We start from the raw sequence: 15,146 nt of genomic DNA on the forward strand, positions 1-15,146 counted from the left end.
TTAGACTAAACTCTAAATACATACAGGGTGCATTTCTCTTTGTTTTCCTTTGGTCCTGTACTGGAGTTCAGGTCCATTTTAAGCCCCCTATTGCAGCAAAAAAAACACAGACACTGATACCAAACAAAAATAGTTTAATTCCCGAAAGAAGAGAAAAAACAAAAAAATATCACAATATACAGATTCTATGAAGAGCAACTGAACAATCATATATAGAGGGGACCCATGCTAACGGGGTCACTAAGGTCAAAGCCCAAATTCACGACAGCCGTACATCCCACACAGCGCCTGCAGAGGGCGCCAGGACTGCACAGATCAAATGGAATCATTCAGCTAGACGTATGAAATGTTTAGGCTGAGGCATTCTACAAGCGGGTGGTACGAAGCATACTATACGGCTCAATAAATGGCGATATGGATGTAGGACAGCTTCTGAATGGGCTGGGCAGAGCCAGCCAATCAAATTTCTCCTGCTCTAACCCGCTCTGGATGAATCCGATTGGCTGCCACGCACACCAGTTATTTGCAGGAATGTTCATGAGAGGTTGCGGCCACTGTAACCTACAGAAGCTAGTTAAAGCAGGCTTCCGCCTACAAGGTGAGCTTCAGTATTGCTAAGTGTCATGTCACATGGGCAGCTTGGAAGCAGTGACGAGACGCGTCAGACGGTCGCGCCTAACATACCTGCAGTAGAGTGACAGCTAAACTAATGACAATCTTCAGATGCCGGTCGTCTATAGAGGTAGCAATTAAAGTTTGGCAACAGTCGGTCCTAAAGAGAGAGAAATACTAGCAAGTAGGCATAGCCTGGGGCAGCCAATCACAGCTCTGTTCCATAAAGGATAGTGTGGCTTTCACAGGAAAGCCATTTACCTGAGCTTGTGGGTGGAGACTTCTCCTGACAGAATACTAAAGACGACCAATCGGAGGCTAATTATTATGACTTGCATGCAAATATAATGCAATTTATTGGAATTAGATCAATTAAAAGAACAGGCAGTGCATTTGACTGGCCCAATTCCAAATCACATACAGTTTGCATAAAACCTGTACACAAGCTGGAGTCCTTTCATTGACCCGCTGCTCCCGTGTGGTGCTAACACTAGGACTGGTCAATGAAATGCAAATCATTTGAAATTGATGCAGGGTTATGCAAATGTATGCAGATTGAAAACTGACCAATCGAATTTTACCTCAGGAGGTTTGATTGGTTGATTTTCAAGCTATATACATTTGCATACTAAATTTGCATAATGCTGCATCAACTCAAAATGATGTGCATCCCACTGACCATTCCCTAGTGCCACCAGCTCACTGCAAGGATTTTCTAGCTGGTACACACAATGCAATTTCCCATCAGGTCGAATCAATAATTTCCATCAAGTCCCATCTGCTCCCGATCGAAAACGGGATCGATTTTCAGATCAGTACTGCACAAAACTGCAGCGTTTGTGGTTGCAAAAGCTCTGCTTGCAGCACTTTGAAAGCCATTACAGAAATTTTTCAAAGAAAATTGCCACGATTTTCAGTGTGAAGTAGCCCTAAGTTTTATTTTATTTTTTTTCTTACCAGTCACCAAGTCTGATAACAACATGATAAGGAGCATACTGACTAGCTGCTAGAAGTTAAATAGACTATTTGCAGGAAAGCTCCACCTACCTCTTAAGGCACGTACACACGTCCAACCTTTTTCGACCAACTTGTTGTTTGAACGACTTGTAGTGCAAACAACAAGTCGTTCAGACTTCATGTACACACTGACCAACAAAGTGGCTGATATGCTAATTTACACGTTGTTTAAAGAGAATCTGTACTGTGAAAATCTTACATAAATAAAAGTACCAGCCTGTTTGTAGTCTTCTCCTAGCCCCCTCTGACATTTTCGCTGCTCCTGCTGCTTTCTTGGTGATAAAAAAAATCAGTTTTATTCATTATTTTTGTAAACAATGAAGATGGCCACCAAACAGGAAATATATCACTAGAGCAGGTGCCTGTTTGCAGAGGCTCCTCTCAAACGTGACTTTAATGCTGTAATATTTCTCCCACTTGTTGCCTTGGCTGCTGGTCTGGGCTTTGAACTGATATTTCTGCACTCACAGCTGTTCACAAGGTCACAGACAGGCTTGTCTGTGAGCAGAGAGCTGTCTGTGACACACACACACACTGCAGGGGGCATGGGGAGGTGTGCATAACTTCTCCCTATCACAGCACATTCCTCTCTAGGCTGACAAGGCTCGATAAAGGAAGGAAAATTAGATATAATACAGAGATAGTGCAACTAGAAAAAGCTGCAGTAAGCCAGACCACATTAGAACAGGTATAGGAACTTACAGGATAGGAGAAATAAGGCTGAAAATGTTGTTACAGAGTCTCTTTAACCAACTTGATAATGGACTGGATAAAGCAATGGACTACAGTAAATGACTGATCAAACAACTTCTTGTTTAAATGTCTATTAAGGTGCGTACACAAGTCGGATTTTTCCAAACGACCGGTCGTTTGGACGTCAAAATCGGGCTTGTGTACAAATGGTCGTTCAGTTGATAACGCTGGTTTTGACGGATCCGCTTGGTGGATCGGTCAAATCCAGTCTTATCAGTTGAACGACCATTTGTACACATGCCCGATTGGACGTCTAAACGAACGGTCGTTTGGAAAAATCCAACTTGTGTATGTACCTTTAGTGTCCAGCTAATAGACATTCAAACAACAAGTCGTTTGATTAGTCATTTAATACATAAAGTGGTTTGTACACATGTACGGACCGTTTGAACCATGTATGGACCATCTGAACGACAGTCCAACAGATCCGACAAGTGGATCAGTCTAAAAATCGAACGTACACACATTTAACTGTCAAACACCCAGTTTGAACGACAAGTCGTTTGGAAAAAATCAGACGTGTGTACGTACCTTTAGCAATGCTGAAATGCAACCCATCTTGGAGGCAGCTTCACTTTTTAGCCACACCCAAACACATACAGGCAGCACTAAGAATACAGGCATGTAACCCTTGGTAACCACACTTGCTTTACCCAAGCTGCACCATGGGCAATACTACTTTGCCAGATATTCAGTAGCGGTAGGTCCCAGTACCTCCGTGTCGGCTGCGATGCAGGACACAATGACTTAGCTATGCAAGCAGACCTCCCGTATGCTATAATAAATTAAACTAGTTTTGCAGGAGAATTAGCTATACATCATTTATAAGGCTGTTCCTTGGGAAATCTCGTTGACAAATACATTCATTAGATTATATATTTTATGAGTGGGAGGGAGAGGGGGCGGGGACTGTGACGGGAAGAAGTGATTGGCGATCGGGTTCGATAATAATGGAACCAGGGAGTAACCAGTGACTAGACAAGCGAAAGACAGCGGCGGCGTAAGAGGGGGAGGGGCTTCCGAGCACGTACATTCACTGAGATAGGCTACCTGGCAAACGAGAGGTTTGCCGCCAGCCAATAAGAGGAGAGAGACTGTGCATTAAACATGTTTAGTGTTACGCCCGCACTGTCGGCAAGACAGCTGCCACCGCTACCTAATCTCATTGGCCGTGAGGTCAAAACACTGTCTTCCCTGGTGTCGCACCCACTGTGTCCCTCGCTGGTAACCCGATAAACAACACTGACGCAGAACCGGCACCCCGCCGCTCAGGAAGAGAAGCAGCAGCAGTGCAGGAAGTTACAGCAATGTTTCTATGTTTGAAATGCACCATCGCCCTCTCCCGGCCTCCTCAGTGCTGCATGGCGCCTGAGCCGTCGTGGTTTGGTGGCTGGACGCCCCTGGAGCCGGAGTGCCTCTTCTTGTGGCCTCTGATGCAGTGGGCGCTGTCGCAGCCTTCGTCGTCATCGTCTTCGCTCTCCGTGGAGCTTTCGCCAAATGCTCTGGGCTTCTCGTAGATGCAACAGCCTGCGGAGGAAGACATACATTCAGTCAGGATATCATTTTGTATTACGATGGTGCGGGGAGGAGAAATATTAGGAGTTTACACAATGATTAAAGATTCTACAGTGACATGAAGCTTCGTAATCACCGCCCCCTTGACAACGGCCGTCAGCGACGCCTCTTCCTGACGGTGGGTTAAAGTGCGAGGTCATGCGACATACACAGTGGCCCGAGCGAGACTTCTGTGATCGCGGTACTTTGTGCGGTGTCGTAAAGGATCTCAAAGATCCGATCCGCCGTGACGGTCCGGCATCATCAGTGCAAGGCTAGGTGACGTTCACTATCGTGCACCTGTACCCACCTTGCGACAGTTTGAAAACCGCCAGGTGGGTACGCAGCTTTAGTAAGATTGCCCAACAACAAACATCAAAATCTGCTCCCTATAGTACAGTTTTGTTTTTTATCAATTAAGTACCCTTTTCCTCTTACAATTGTCCATTTAAGATACAAACCCCAAATTATCAACCATAAAAAAAAAAAAAAAAAAAAAAAAAGCGATCAGATTGGGTGCCGTTAACGGTGCTGGTGATCGCACTAGCAATCGTTCCGTTGACTCAAATTTTAGAACAATTATTTTACCCTTTATTGGATTGCTTATTTTCCCCTCTGTTGGAGGGAAATTGAATAGTTAAGGTAGCCATTAACGATACAATCTCAAGGACTATCAAATATTTCTGGTATTGATATCTAGCTCCACCCTCTCAGTGATGTTTCGCGTAGGCTATGATATCACACCGTCTTCTGCCCCAGAGCACTCTGGGAGATCAACTGCTCACTACATGGGGAAGAAAAATCCTAGTAATTCACCTTGCCAGCACTATGGTTGCCGGCATCTCTGATAAATTTAAAGTGGATCCGAGATAAAAAAAAAAACTTTTACTCATTGCATAATTGTTCCTTTCATGTAGCAGTGTTCTCCCCAGAGTTTTTTTCCAGCCGGGTGGCATGAAAAAGTAGCCGGGTGGTGTAAAATGGGCGTGGCCACGACTTGCTGGAAAATGGGTGTGGCAATGACATTTGCGTAGCCAACTGTATTGTAACAGTAACTCAAAAGGGCGCTTTTCCCCCAAAATACAGTTAGGCAAATTGTCCATAAAGGTTTTAAAAATTAAACATTGTTTCCCCCCACAAAAACAACATATAAGGCAGCATTTCCATTACACCAGATGTCCAATGCGGAAACCATTACTCAGAAATTCAAAAAGGTCAGGCTGGTTGGGTGGGCAGGTAGGTCAGGCTTGTAGCTAGTGAGGTGGATTAGTGTGTTAGATAGGTCAGGCGGCTGGCTAGTGGTATGGGTAGGCAGGTAGGTCAGGCCGGTGGCTAGTGGGGTATGTGGGTGGGTAAGTACGTCTGGCTAGTGGGGTAGGTGGGTGGGTAAGTACGTCTGTCTGGTGGCTAGTGAGGTGGATGGGAGGCAAAGTAGGTCAGGCTGGTGGCTAGTGGGGTGGGTGGGTAAGTAGGTCAGGTTGTTAGCTAGTGGGGTGGGTGGGTAAGTAGGTCAGGTTGTTGGCTAGTGGGGTGGGTGGGTAAGTAGGTCAGGTTGGTGGCTAGTGGGGTGGGTGGGTAAGTAGGTCAGGTTGGTGGCTAGTGGGGTGGGTGGGTAAGTAGGTCAGGTTGTTGGCTAGTGGGGTGGGTGGGTAAGTAGGTCAGGTTGGTGGCTAGTGGGGTGGGTGGGTAAGTAGGTCAGGCTAGTGGGGTGGGTGGGTAAGTAGGTCAGGTTGGTGGCTAGTGGGGTGGGTGGGTAAGTAGGTCAGGTTGTTGGCTAGTGGGGTGGGTGGGTAAGTAGGTCAGGTTGGTGGCTAGTGGGGTGGGTGGGTAAGTAGGTCAGGCTAGTGGGGTGGGTGGCAAAGTAGGTCAGACTGGTGGCTAGTGGGGTGGGTGGCAAAGTAGGTAAGGCTGGTGGATGGTAGGTCCGTAGGGTGGGTGGGTAATTAGGTCCGTAGGGTGGGTGGGTGGCATGGCAGCAGGTTGCTCCTTACATCGTGTGGTGTGAGAATCCTATCCTCGGCTGCTTCCTGAGCGTGTCCCCCAGCTGCAGCACTCGCTCCTTGCTGTCAGACAGGGCGCAGGCTGCGGCACTCATCCCTGCTGATTCTCCCGGCTGATATCCCACCATCCGTCTCTGCCAGCGGCGTGCATGCCAACCACATAGGGGCGGGTCCCCAGCAAGGCAGTCTCCTATTGGCCGGTGGGAAGGGCGGATGCGCGTTGATTGGTGGAGGACGCCGACTCATCCCGCCCAGTTCATCGCTGGGAGAGAAGCTTACTCCACTGTGAGGAAACTTCGTCAAAAGTGTCCCTGGCTCGAGGCTGCGCGGCCGCCATTTTCTCGAGGATCGGTGCTCAGCAGAGGGTAAATACTTGGCGCCGGAGGGGTTTTAAAACAGGCGGGCGGGGTTTCAAATCAGCCGGGCGGCCCGCCCACTTAATTAGCCCTGGGGAGAACACTGTATAGTTTATAGGGCATTCCTCAAGCCAATTACCTTGTTCGTTTTGTTTTAATACTCTAATTCCCTATAAATTAAACAAGCCTTGCCCACAGCTTTTCACAGTGCCTTGGCATTTTCAGACAGTTGCAGGGACTTATGGGAGCTCAGTCTGGGCAGGAGGACAAGGAGGTTACTAGCCATTGATTTCAGAGGCAGAGGGGAGGAGGGAGGAGGACAGGGCACTGAATTTACACACAGGCAAGCTGATAGCATCTCCAGCCCTCAGGCCTGTGACAAACAGAACACAGCTGCCCTCATTGTATCATAGGAATAAATCATCATAAACTAGCTGTTTGCAGATAGTATAATGAATTGGTTGTGTAGTACAGATAACTACTAGAACATTAGTAGCAAAGAAAATATTTTCATATTTTTTTATGTTCAGTTCTATTGTGTTTTTTTTTATAACATTGCATCATTCTCTAATATATTTGCAGTTTACACACTACTCAGCATTCTAAATGATTTTACAGAGCAGGCCAGTGAACTTTTGACCTGTCCTCTGAAGAGAAAAAGAAAATACAGTGACTGACAGTTGAGATAACAAGCTTCAGAAGACAGAGCTCTCTGCGACTTTGTGGAGCTCAATAGCTCTTTTGCATAGATAACAACTGGAGTTTCTTAACTCTTCCTGTACTGGAAACAATATTAAACTCATCTCTCTGCTCCTAACGTTTTCTTTCTTAGCTGTACTACACATACAAATCATATACATTTATTGTCACTTCAGATTCCCTTTAAGACCCTCTTTATCACAGAAGGGTGGCCAGTCCTCTGATGGAAGCGCAGTAGCTGGGCCTCATCATGGGAACGATGCTGCCAGGAGAATGAAAGGAGTTCAGTCACGTAAATGTGACAAGCTGGTTCTCTGAGCAGCAGATGAGAAGGGTACACGTTACCATGGCGATATCCTGGAGATCTGTCACTACCGCCCACCATCCAATGCGTTCCCAAATCTCCAGCTTCCACATTTAGTCGGTGAATCGCAGACTTCGGTGCTCGCCGATCAGGCTGCAAAGAGCTTGGAAGCGTTAACATGATCTAAAGCGCTCCTGATTTAGACAAATGCCCATTTCTATGGCAACCGGACCAAACCCAGCACTGCATCAGTAAGAAAATCAGGCAGCATACTTTACTTCAAGGACGCCCATCCATACAAAGTCAGATTTCAACACAAGACTGAGGAAAAGCCGGTTATTAAAGAGGCCCTGTAGTGACATAGAAGAATGCAGTAAATGATTCAGAATACCCACTTTTACAGCAACTATCCTGGTTTCAGCATCAGAAACACTTCCTATAGTTATATATTGCGGTTTATTGGTCTGCAGCCACGCCCTCCCAGAGACGCTTAGCCTAGGCTGTTTAGCTATGCAGAATTCTCCTTAGCACTTCGCAATGGGAAAAAAAAAAAAAAAGGCAAAAAGTAGGTGAGAAATCACTGTCAAAATTATTTTGAGTATTTGTTTACTTGCTTGTGCTTTAAAAGCCATTTATGGGTCCCTATCCACACCATACCGCAGCCTGGCAGTGATTGGCCAGGCTGCGCCAGGGGTCTACTCGGGGGGGACCTCTTTCGCGGCGGGTAGCGGCGGATCGGAGGCAATCGCAACAAACACGCAGCTAGCAAAGAGCAAGCTGCGTGTTTGAAAAAAAAATTATGCAAATCGGGCCACCAGTGCCTGAGCAATGCACTGCGGCGTTACTGGACGAGCTGAGCTCGTCCGTAACGCCCAGGAGGTTAAAGATGCTGCCATCTGTGATAATTTTCAAAATGTAAATCTGAGTGAGCTACAATTGCTGAACCCAGGTGGAAACAGAGTCTTTTTCTGATGAGCTTGTTTTCACCTTTACGGCTTGAAGGAGAAAGTACGCCAGTAAGGCTTGCAACACGACCAATAGGACGCATGCTAGCTCTTTGGAACGCAGGGCAGACGGCAGGATTATGGGTAAATAACCCCTTGTATCCCCGCCGCACACCTGCGCCAATTAAGCCTTATTTGAATCAGGAGTAATCACTTGTGACAGCATCCGGTGAGCATCACTGGCATTTGAGGATGACTGGTTGACTCCCTGGTAAAATGTGTGCATAGCAGTTTGAACGTTTGAACATTTGATCACTCAATTTCACTAGAAATGTAGCGACTTAGCCAAGTAACGCACTATTGCGTATGCACAGACCCGGTAGTGCACCTTCTCCCTCCCGTGATCATAAGCATTCTGCGCATGCTCGTTACGAGTCTTATAGAACTGCGCATGCACAGAACGCTCCTGGCCGCAGGAGCATGATCAAAGAGCTGTGCCGTCAGATCTGTGCATGGGCAGTCCTGCGCAACTTGGCCAAGTCGGTCTACAGTGTCAGCCCTGGACTGGTGTGTGAGGGATCGAGGCCTGATCTCTGCTGGGCGACTTGCTTTGTAGGTGCAAGACTCAGGTTCACCCGTTTCTACCAGAGATAGGAGGTACTGCCGCTGACATAGGCACCGTTGCTCATACTCACATTTTGAGGAGCGCCTCCCCAGATTCTCATTGTCCACTGTGTCACATGACCACTCCACCTTCTTGTCTGGCTTCCTCTTCCTCAGCTTTAGCGTCAGTGATCGAGGTTCCTACAGGAACACAAGAAGAACCATGACACACCCATCACCTCAATTCTCCCCATCCCACCCCTCCTCCACATCTCCAACCATGAAGAAGTAGATGTTCAACTGAGTCAGGGCTCGTTTCCACTATCGCGAATCTGCATGCGTCCAACGCATGCAGATCCGCACATGTAATGCAAGTGGATGGGCCTGTTTCCACTGTAGCGTTGTTGAGGTGCGTTTTTTTCAGCGTGAAAAAAACGCACAAAAGAGCCAACGATTTCGCCTGCGTCGGGAATCCGTGCGAATCGCCGCTAATGTATTTAATAGTAAAAACGCATGCGTTTGTTACATGCGTTTTTACCCGCGATTTCGCGTGCGATTTCGCACCTTTTTCAATTTTATTTAGCCCTGGCAGTGTCATGGTTAATTTCGCATGGCACCCTGCCATGCGAAATCGCATGCGAAATCGCATGCGAAATCGCGGGTAAAAACGCATGTGGAAACGCATCCGCATGCGTTTTTACAAGCGTCGGAATGCGGCCGAAATCGCGTCGCAACAGTGGGAACGAGCCCTTACTGACTACTGTAATAAGAGTCAGAGGATTCGGCGAGTGCGATTCATACAGTATAAGTGCTATAAGCTGTCAAATTGTTCTGGTGGGACTGGAATATACGAGAAAAAAGCTAGAATGGATTTCTATGGACTTTACGAGTGCTAATATATTCATTTCTGATATGGATTTAGGATTTTGATTGGCAGCGCTGTTGAACAACAATGACCAATCATGAAGGCAGCAGCTAGACTTCTTGCCAACCACCACCACTACTTATCTGCTGTCCCTATCTGCAATTCTCTTACGCTGCCTCCTCCCACCACTCCTCTGCTGTCCCCCTCTGCCAAGCTCTTCTCTAGCTCCACCCACCACGCCTCTGCTGTCCCCCTCTGCCAAGCTCTTCTCTAGCTCCACCCACCACACCTCTGCTGTCACCCTCTGCCAAGCTCTTCTCTAGCTCCCTCTCACCACTCCTCTGCTGTACCTCTCTGCCAAGCTCTTCTCTAGCTCCACCCACCACTCCTCTGCTGTCCCTCTCTGCCAAGCTCTTCTCTAGCTCCACCCACCACTCCTCTGCTGTCCCTCTGCCAAGCTCTTCTCTAGCTCCACCCACCACTCCTTTGTTGTCCCTCTCTGCCAAGCTCTTCTCTGACTCCTACCATCACTCCTCATCTGCAGAGATGCAGAGATATATAGATAGATGCATCCTAGCAATTTTCAAATCATACCTAGCAATTTTTGAACATTTTGGGAGTAGCATTTTTTATTTTTTGTTACAGTACAGCTGTAACTGAGCAGCTTCTGTAACAAAACCGCTTGGAAAATCGCTCTGATCTAGCGCTTTACAGAGCGATTTTCCACTTTCCTATATTTAACAGCGAGGCTGAATCACCTCAGATATCAAATGCTGCAGGACCCGTGTTTGTGTTTGGGAGAAAATCACATCGCTCTGGTGTGCTCCAGCCCATTCAAATACATTAGCCAAGCCCTTTTCAAAGCACTGGCATTTTTAAAAGCACTCAGAAGCGCTCTTGGTGAGCACCATCCCATCCTCCACTTCTTGATCACGAAGCAACTTGGGGTTCATTTCCTGAAAACCACTGATCAAATCATGGACCAAAGATCCGTTCTGGAGCTTTTGGTACTTTTATGTTGTAATTATATTTATGCTTTTAAAGGACCACTCCCACGAAACATTATATTTTCAAACATCCCCACAGTAGTTATAGCAACCATAAAGAATATTGACAGTGTCATTTATTTCATTTTCTAGCACGGCCCTTTAAAGTTCCATATGACACTGTATACTGCACACGTCAATCCCTGCACTCCCGCTGACGGACTTCTGTATCTATAAATCCATCACAGGGGAAGCCTGGTCAGAAACTAAGTAACTTATGGTATAATCCTTCCCTCGGCCCCAGTCTTTCCCAACTGCCATAAATTCTCCTGCTATCTCTCGGCTGACCAGGTCCCCGCAGCCCCCACTCTCTGCCCAAGAATTCAGTAGATCGCTTTCAGCACAGCGCAGACATCGCTGTGCAATAAGATGCTCGTCCAGCTCCTCTCCCATATTCAGTGGATGTAAACACTGCTGCTCTGTCTGCTTCTAATGACGCGCAGTCCTGTGACAGAGCGTCATTAGAAGCAGACAGAGCAGCAGTGTTTACGTCCACTGAATATGGGAGAGGAGCTGGACGAGCATCTTATTGCACAGCGATGTCTGTGCTGAAAGCTATCTACTGAATTCTTGGGCAGAGAGTGGGGGCTGCGGGGGACCTGGTCAGCCGAGAGATAGCAGGAGAATTTATGGCAGTTGGGAAAGACTGGGGCCGAGGGAAGGATTATACCATCAGTTACTTAGTTTCTGGCCAGGCTTCCCCTGTGATGGATTTATAGATACAGAAGTCCGTCAGCGGGAGTGCAGGGATTGACGTGTGCAGTATACAGTGTCATATGGAACTTTAAAGGGCCATGCTAGAAATTGAAATAAATGACACTGTCAATATTCTTTATGGTTGCTATAACTACTGTGGGGATGTTTGAAAATATAATGTTTCGTGGGAGTGGTCCTTTAAACGGCTTTATTTGTTGAAGAGGTTCCGCACAGTATTGCCAACTCATCCCTTTAATAGCTGATATACATAAATTATACAAGCGGTCTGGCTGCTTAGATTCATTTCAGGCGCAGATTGTTTGCAATTAGCAGATCTTACATAACTTACAAATGTCAATGAGCTGGCAGCACTGCTGAAGGGAAACGTGCAGATTCTGGTTGTATAGGAACTAGATTTGTATTATAAAACACACAATTATACAAGGGCTAAATCACATTTGTGACCTGGTGATTGATGAACATGAGGTTCCTGAATGAAGAAGATCAGTGAGATGCTAGTGTGTCTGCTGCTTGGAATTGGAGTTTGGACAGCTTTCTCTATAATAATAAAAAACGAAAAAAAAAAAAAAAAAAGTAGCACCATAATCTCAAAAGGAAATAAACCTAAAGGACCAGGATAGCCAAGTACCGTAATTTTCGGACCATAAGACATCCCCCCCCCCAAAAAAAAGGGTGACGATGTTGATGCCTCTTATGGTCCATTTGTGCCGCCACAGACCTGCCTCCCCTAAATCCCTGACAGTCTATAAGTCTCGTGTATCAGCTCTGCTCACTATACTCCGGAACGTTTTTTGCGTACAGTGGCTGAGGTGAAAATAATCTAATGAAAACAACAAGTGTATCTATCCTTCTCCTAAAAATGACTTTTTAAAGATATTCCACAATGTTATATTTAAATCTACTTTTTAAGTTTGTACTGTTTTATTGTTTTTGCTCAATGACACATTCACTGAAGTATGCCAGAGCTAAAATCCAGGGCTGTGGGGTCGGTACAAAAATCCTGAGTTTATGAAACCACCGACTCCCAATTTCGGGTACCCAAAATTGCTCCGACTCCACAGCCCTGCTAAAAGCTATGAACTATTGACCTTTTTTTTAATCTCTTTCCAGCTCTCAGAAGCCATTTTCTGCTAGGAAAGAGTTTTATAGTTGTAATTTCTTATCAGTAAGAGTCACACTGTAGTCTGACCCAGTCCTGACTCAGACAGGAACTGCCACTTACATACCTGATGTTTAACTCTTTCAGGCAGAGAAAGAAAAGGAAAAAGGAACACAGCCTAGTTATTAGTGTGCTAGGCACTGTACATACACATGTCTATCTCACGTAACCTCGGGTATCCTTTGAGGGTGCCTCGCCTCATGAGCTCATCAATTGAGGGAACCCTAAGTGACAGTACAGATGTACACTCTGGGGTATGACTAGCAGAGCTGCCGCTGTCCTGGACAGAGCGCAACAATAATCACTGCAGGCACATGTATAAGGGAGGGAGTTAGGCCACTTGCACACTGCAAGTGATTCCGATTCAGATTCCGCTTTTTAATCAGTTTTTACATCCGATTCAGATTCCGATTTGCAGTTTGCTCCCTGCACACTGCAAATCGGAATCTGAATCGGATGTAAAAACTGATTAAAAAGCGGAATCTGAATCGGAATCACTTGCAGTGTGCAAGAGGCCTTAGGCTTGCTAAGGTCATTGTCGCTAATGGCACAACACACAACCACCAGCAGAGCTGCCGCACGGGACAGAGGAAGACACAAAAATGGGACGAGGTGGATACAGGACGACAAAATAGGTGACACAGGAGGACACAACAGGTACTATGGGGACACAGTACGACACAAAAATCTAAGGGGCACACAGGAGGACATAAGGTACGAGTGGGACATCATGACTGGGGAGATCCATAAGATGCCTCTACACCATGCACACTTCAGGGTTAGTATATTTTTCTTCTTATAGTCAGAAAAATATGGTAAATTTCATTTAGTATATAAAAACAGAAGGTATTTGTGATAATTCACGAGCATATGATGTCTCCCACAATGCATCACTGCTGAATATGCAAATCATCTTTTGTTAACCCTGTAAGCTAGCCACTCCTCCAGAGCCGCTGGAATGCAATGATGTGTCAGCTTGTTAATTGTACAGAGCCACAATAATCCAACATGCATACAGACTGTTTCAGATTGGTTGATCCTCATCAGTGCATGGCGTGGATTAATGCAGGGACAGCAAGGACCACCGGAGCTGCAGTGAGGGACTGAGACAGTTACGAGGGGCTGGAAAAAGTGCCAGGTGAGTCAAAAATGTATTTAATCTTTCAGATTGAAAGCCCTTTAAAGTGAAACTAATTTCGCTGTAAACAAACTAATTTCACTTACCTGGGGATTCCCTAAGCCCCCAGCAGCTCTTGTCCGCGCCGGTGCTCCAACGTTTTGTCCTACATTGTCGAAATGCCCTACGCTAATGCCAGAATGATGGAAACTCCATCGAGGAGACCTACAAATCGAAATAACCTACTATGGAAATAGGCTGATTGTTTATGTGTTTCACTGTATGATATTGCTAATAAAGTAATAATGGAAATAAGTTTGAAAATGTAGCAGTTATAGCTGATTCATCTTTGCTCAGGGCGGCTGCACAGCCCCTAGAAAAGGGCCTGCTCATTAGGACACACTTGCCGCTGCACTCCCTCCAACCACAGGCTATTACTCTGCACACTCGCAGGGTAAAACGATGAGGGGAAATGAGAGAACCTACATGCGCATGTGCAGAGTGGGCGTGGAAAGTACTGAGCACGCGCAGAAGGGAATGTAGGCAAAATCGACGCGTAGGACAAAACATTGGAGCACCGGTCCTGCCCGAGCCTCCATTCTCCTGCCGTGGCTAAGCTTCATTACCGCCGACTTCTAAGTCAACAGCAACTGCACCTGCGCGCCCCGGGCTACGCGAGCTTTCTTCGCCGTCCAGCTCGCAATAGCATCCTGCTATTAACGTAGGACGTTATAGCGGGCAGGAACGCGAAGAAAGCTTCGCGTAGCCCGGGGCGCGCGGTTGCCATCAACCGTGCTAACGAAAGTAGCTGGCGCGGGAGAACGGAGGCTCGGACCGGACTGGCGCAGGAAAGGATGGCTGCTGGGAGCTTGGGGGTCAGTGAAACTGTTTGTTTACAGCAAAATTACAGTTCCGCTTTAAAGCAATTTTATATATGAATTCACAATCAGAAGCCACCTGCTGTACAGCAGCTCTCAGCCTGTGACAGGGAGGGGTAGCACTGTCACTATACATAGGGGGGAGGGCCCGCTGGGCCTTGCAGTGCGCAGTGACGTCACTCACCGGCTGGGCCTCGCTCTCAGTGGTCACCGTGCTGGAGGCGGCCCCTCCTGCCGCCGCCGCCCCGGAGGACTCCGCCATGTCACGTGACTCTCGGCTCTGGGCAGCTCCCGCTGGCCTCAGCATGAAACACCGCAGGCAGGCACCCGATACAGGACGTCACACTGCGTCACCTCCGACGCTCCTTCACACCACTTCCGGTCAACTCTGTGGTACGCGCTCCCTGGGGAATAGAGGCTCACGGACTAACCAGTCTATTAGAAAATAATGACCTTTCCCGCGCTGATGTCTATAGCGAGACGCTGGGGAGCACTCACATCCGTCGCGGTGCCATTTATACG

The 15,146-nt window shown here is 47.0% G+C and overlaps 1 protein-coding gene across 1 annotated transcript; it reads right to left on the reverse strand.

Annotated features, from left to right (window-relative positions):
* Positions 1-119: 119 nt before the first annotated feature.
* Positions 120-15,143, reverse strand: PPP1R11 (protein phosphatase 1 regulatory inhibitor subunit 11). The gene is made up of 3 exons (XM_068250149.1): positions 14,809-15,143; positions 8,935-9,043; positions 120-3,909 (listed from the first exon to the last, which is right to left on the reverse strand). Exons 1-3 carry the CDS (start codon positions 14,929-14,931, stop codon positions 3,734-3,736), a joined length of 408 nt encoding a protein of 135 aa, XP_068106250.1. The 5' UTR covers positions 14,932-15,143; the 3' UTR covers positions 120-3,733.
* Between the last annotated feature and the right edge of the window lie 3 nt (positions 15,144-15,146).

The sequence above is a fragment of the Hyperolius riggenbachi genome, chromosome 8 (assembly GCF_040937935.1).
Source record: "Hyperolius riggenbachi isolate aHypRig1 chromosome 8, aHypRig1.pri, whole genome shotgun sequence".
In the NCBI taxonomy this organism is placed as follows: domain Eukaryota; kingdom Metazoa; phylum Chordata; class Amphibia; order Anura; family Hyperoliidae; genus Hyperolius; species Hyperolius riggenbachi.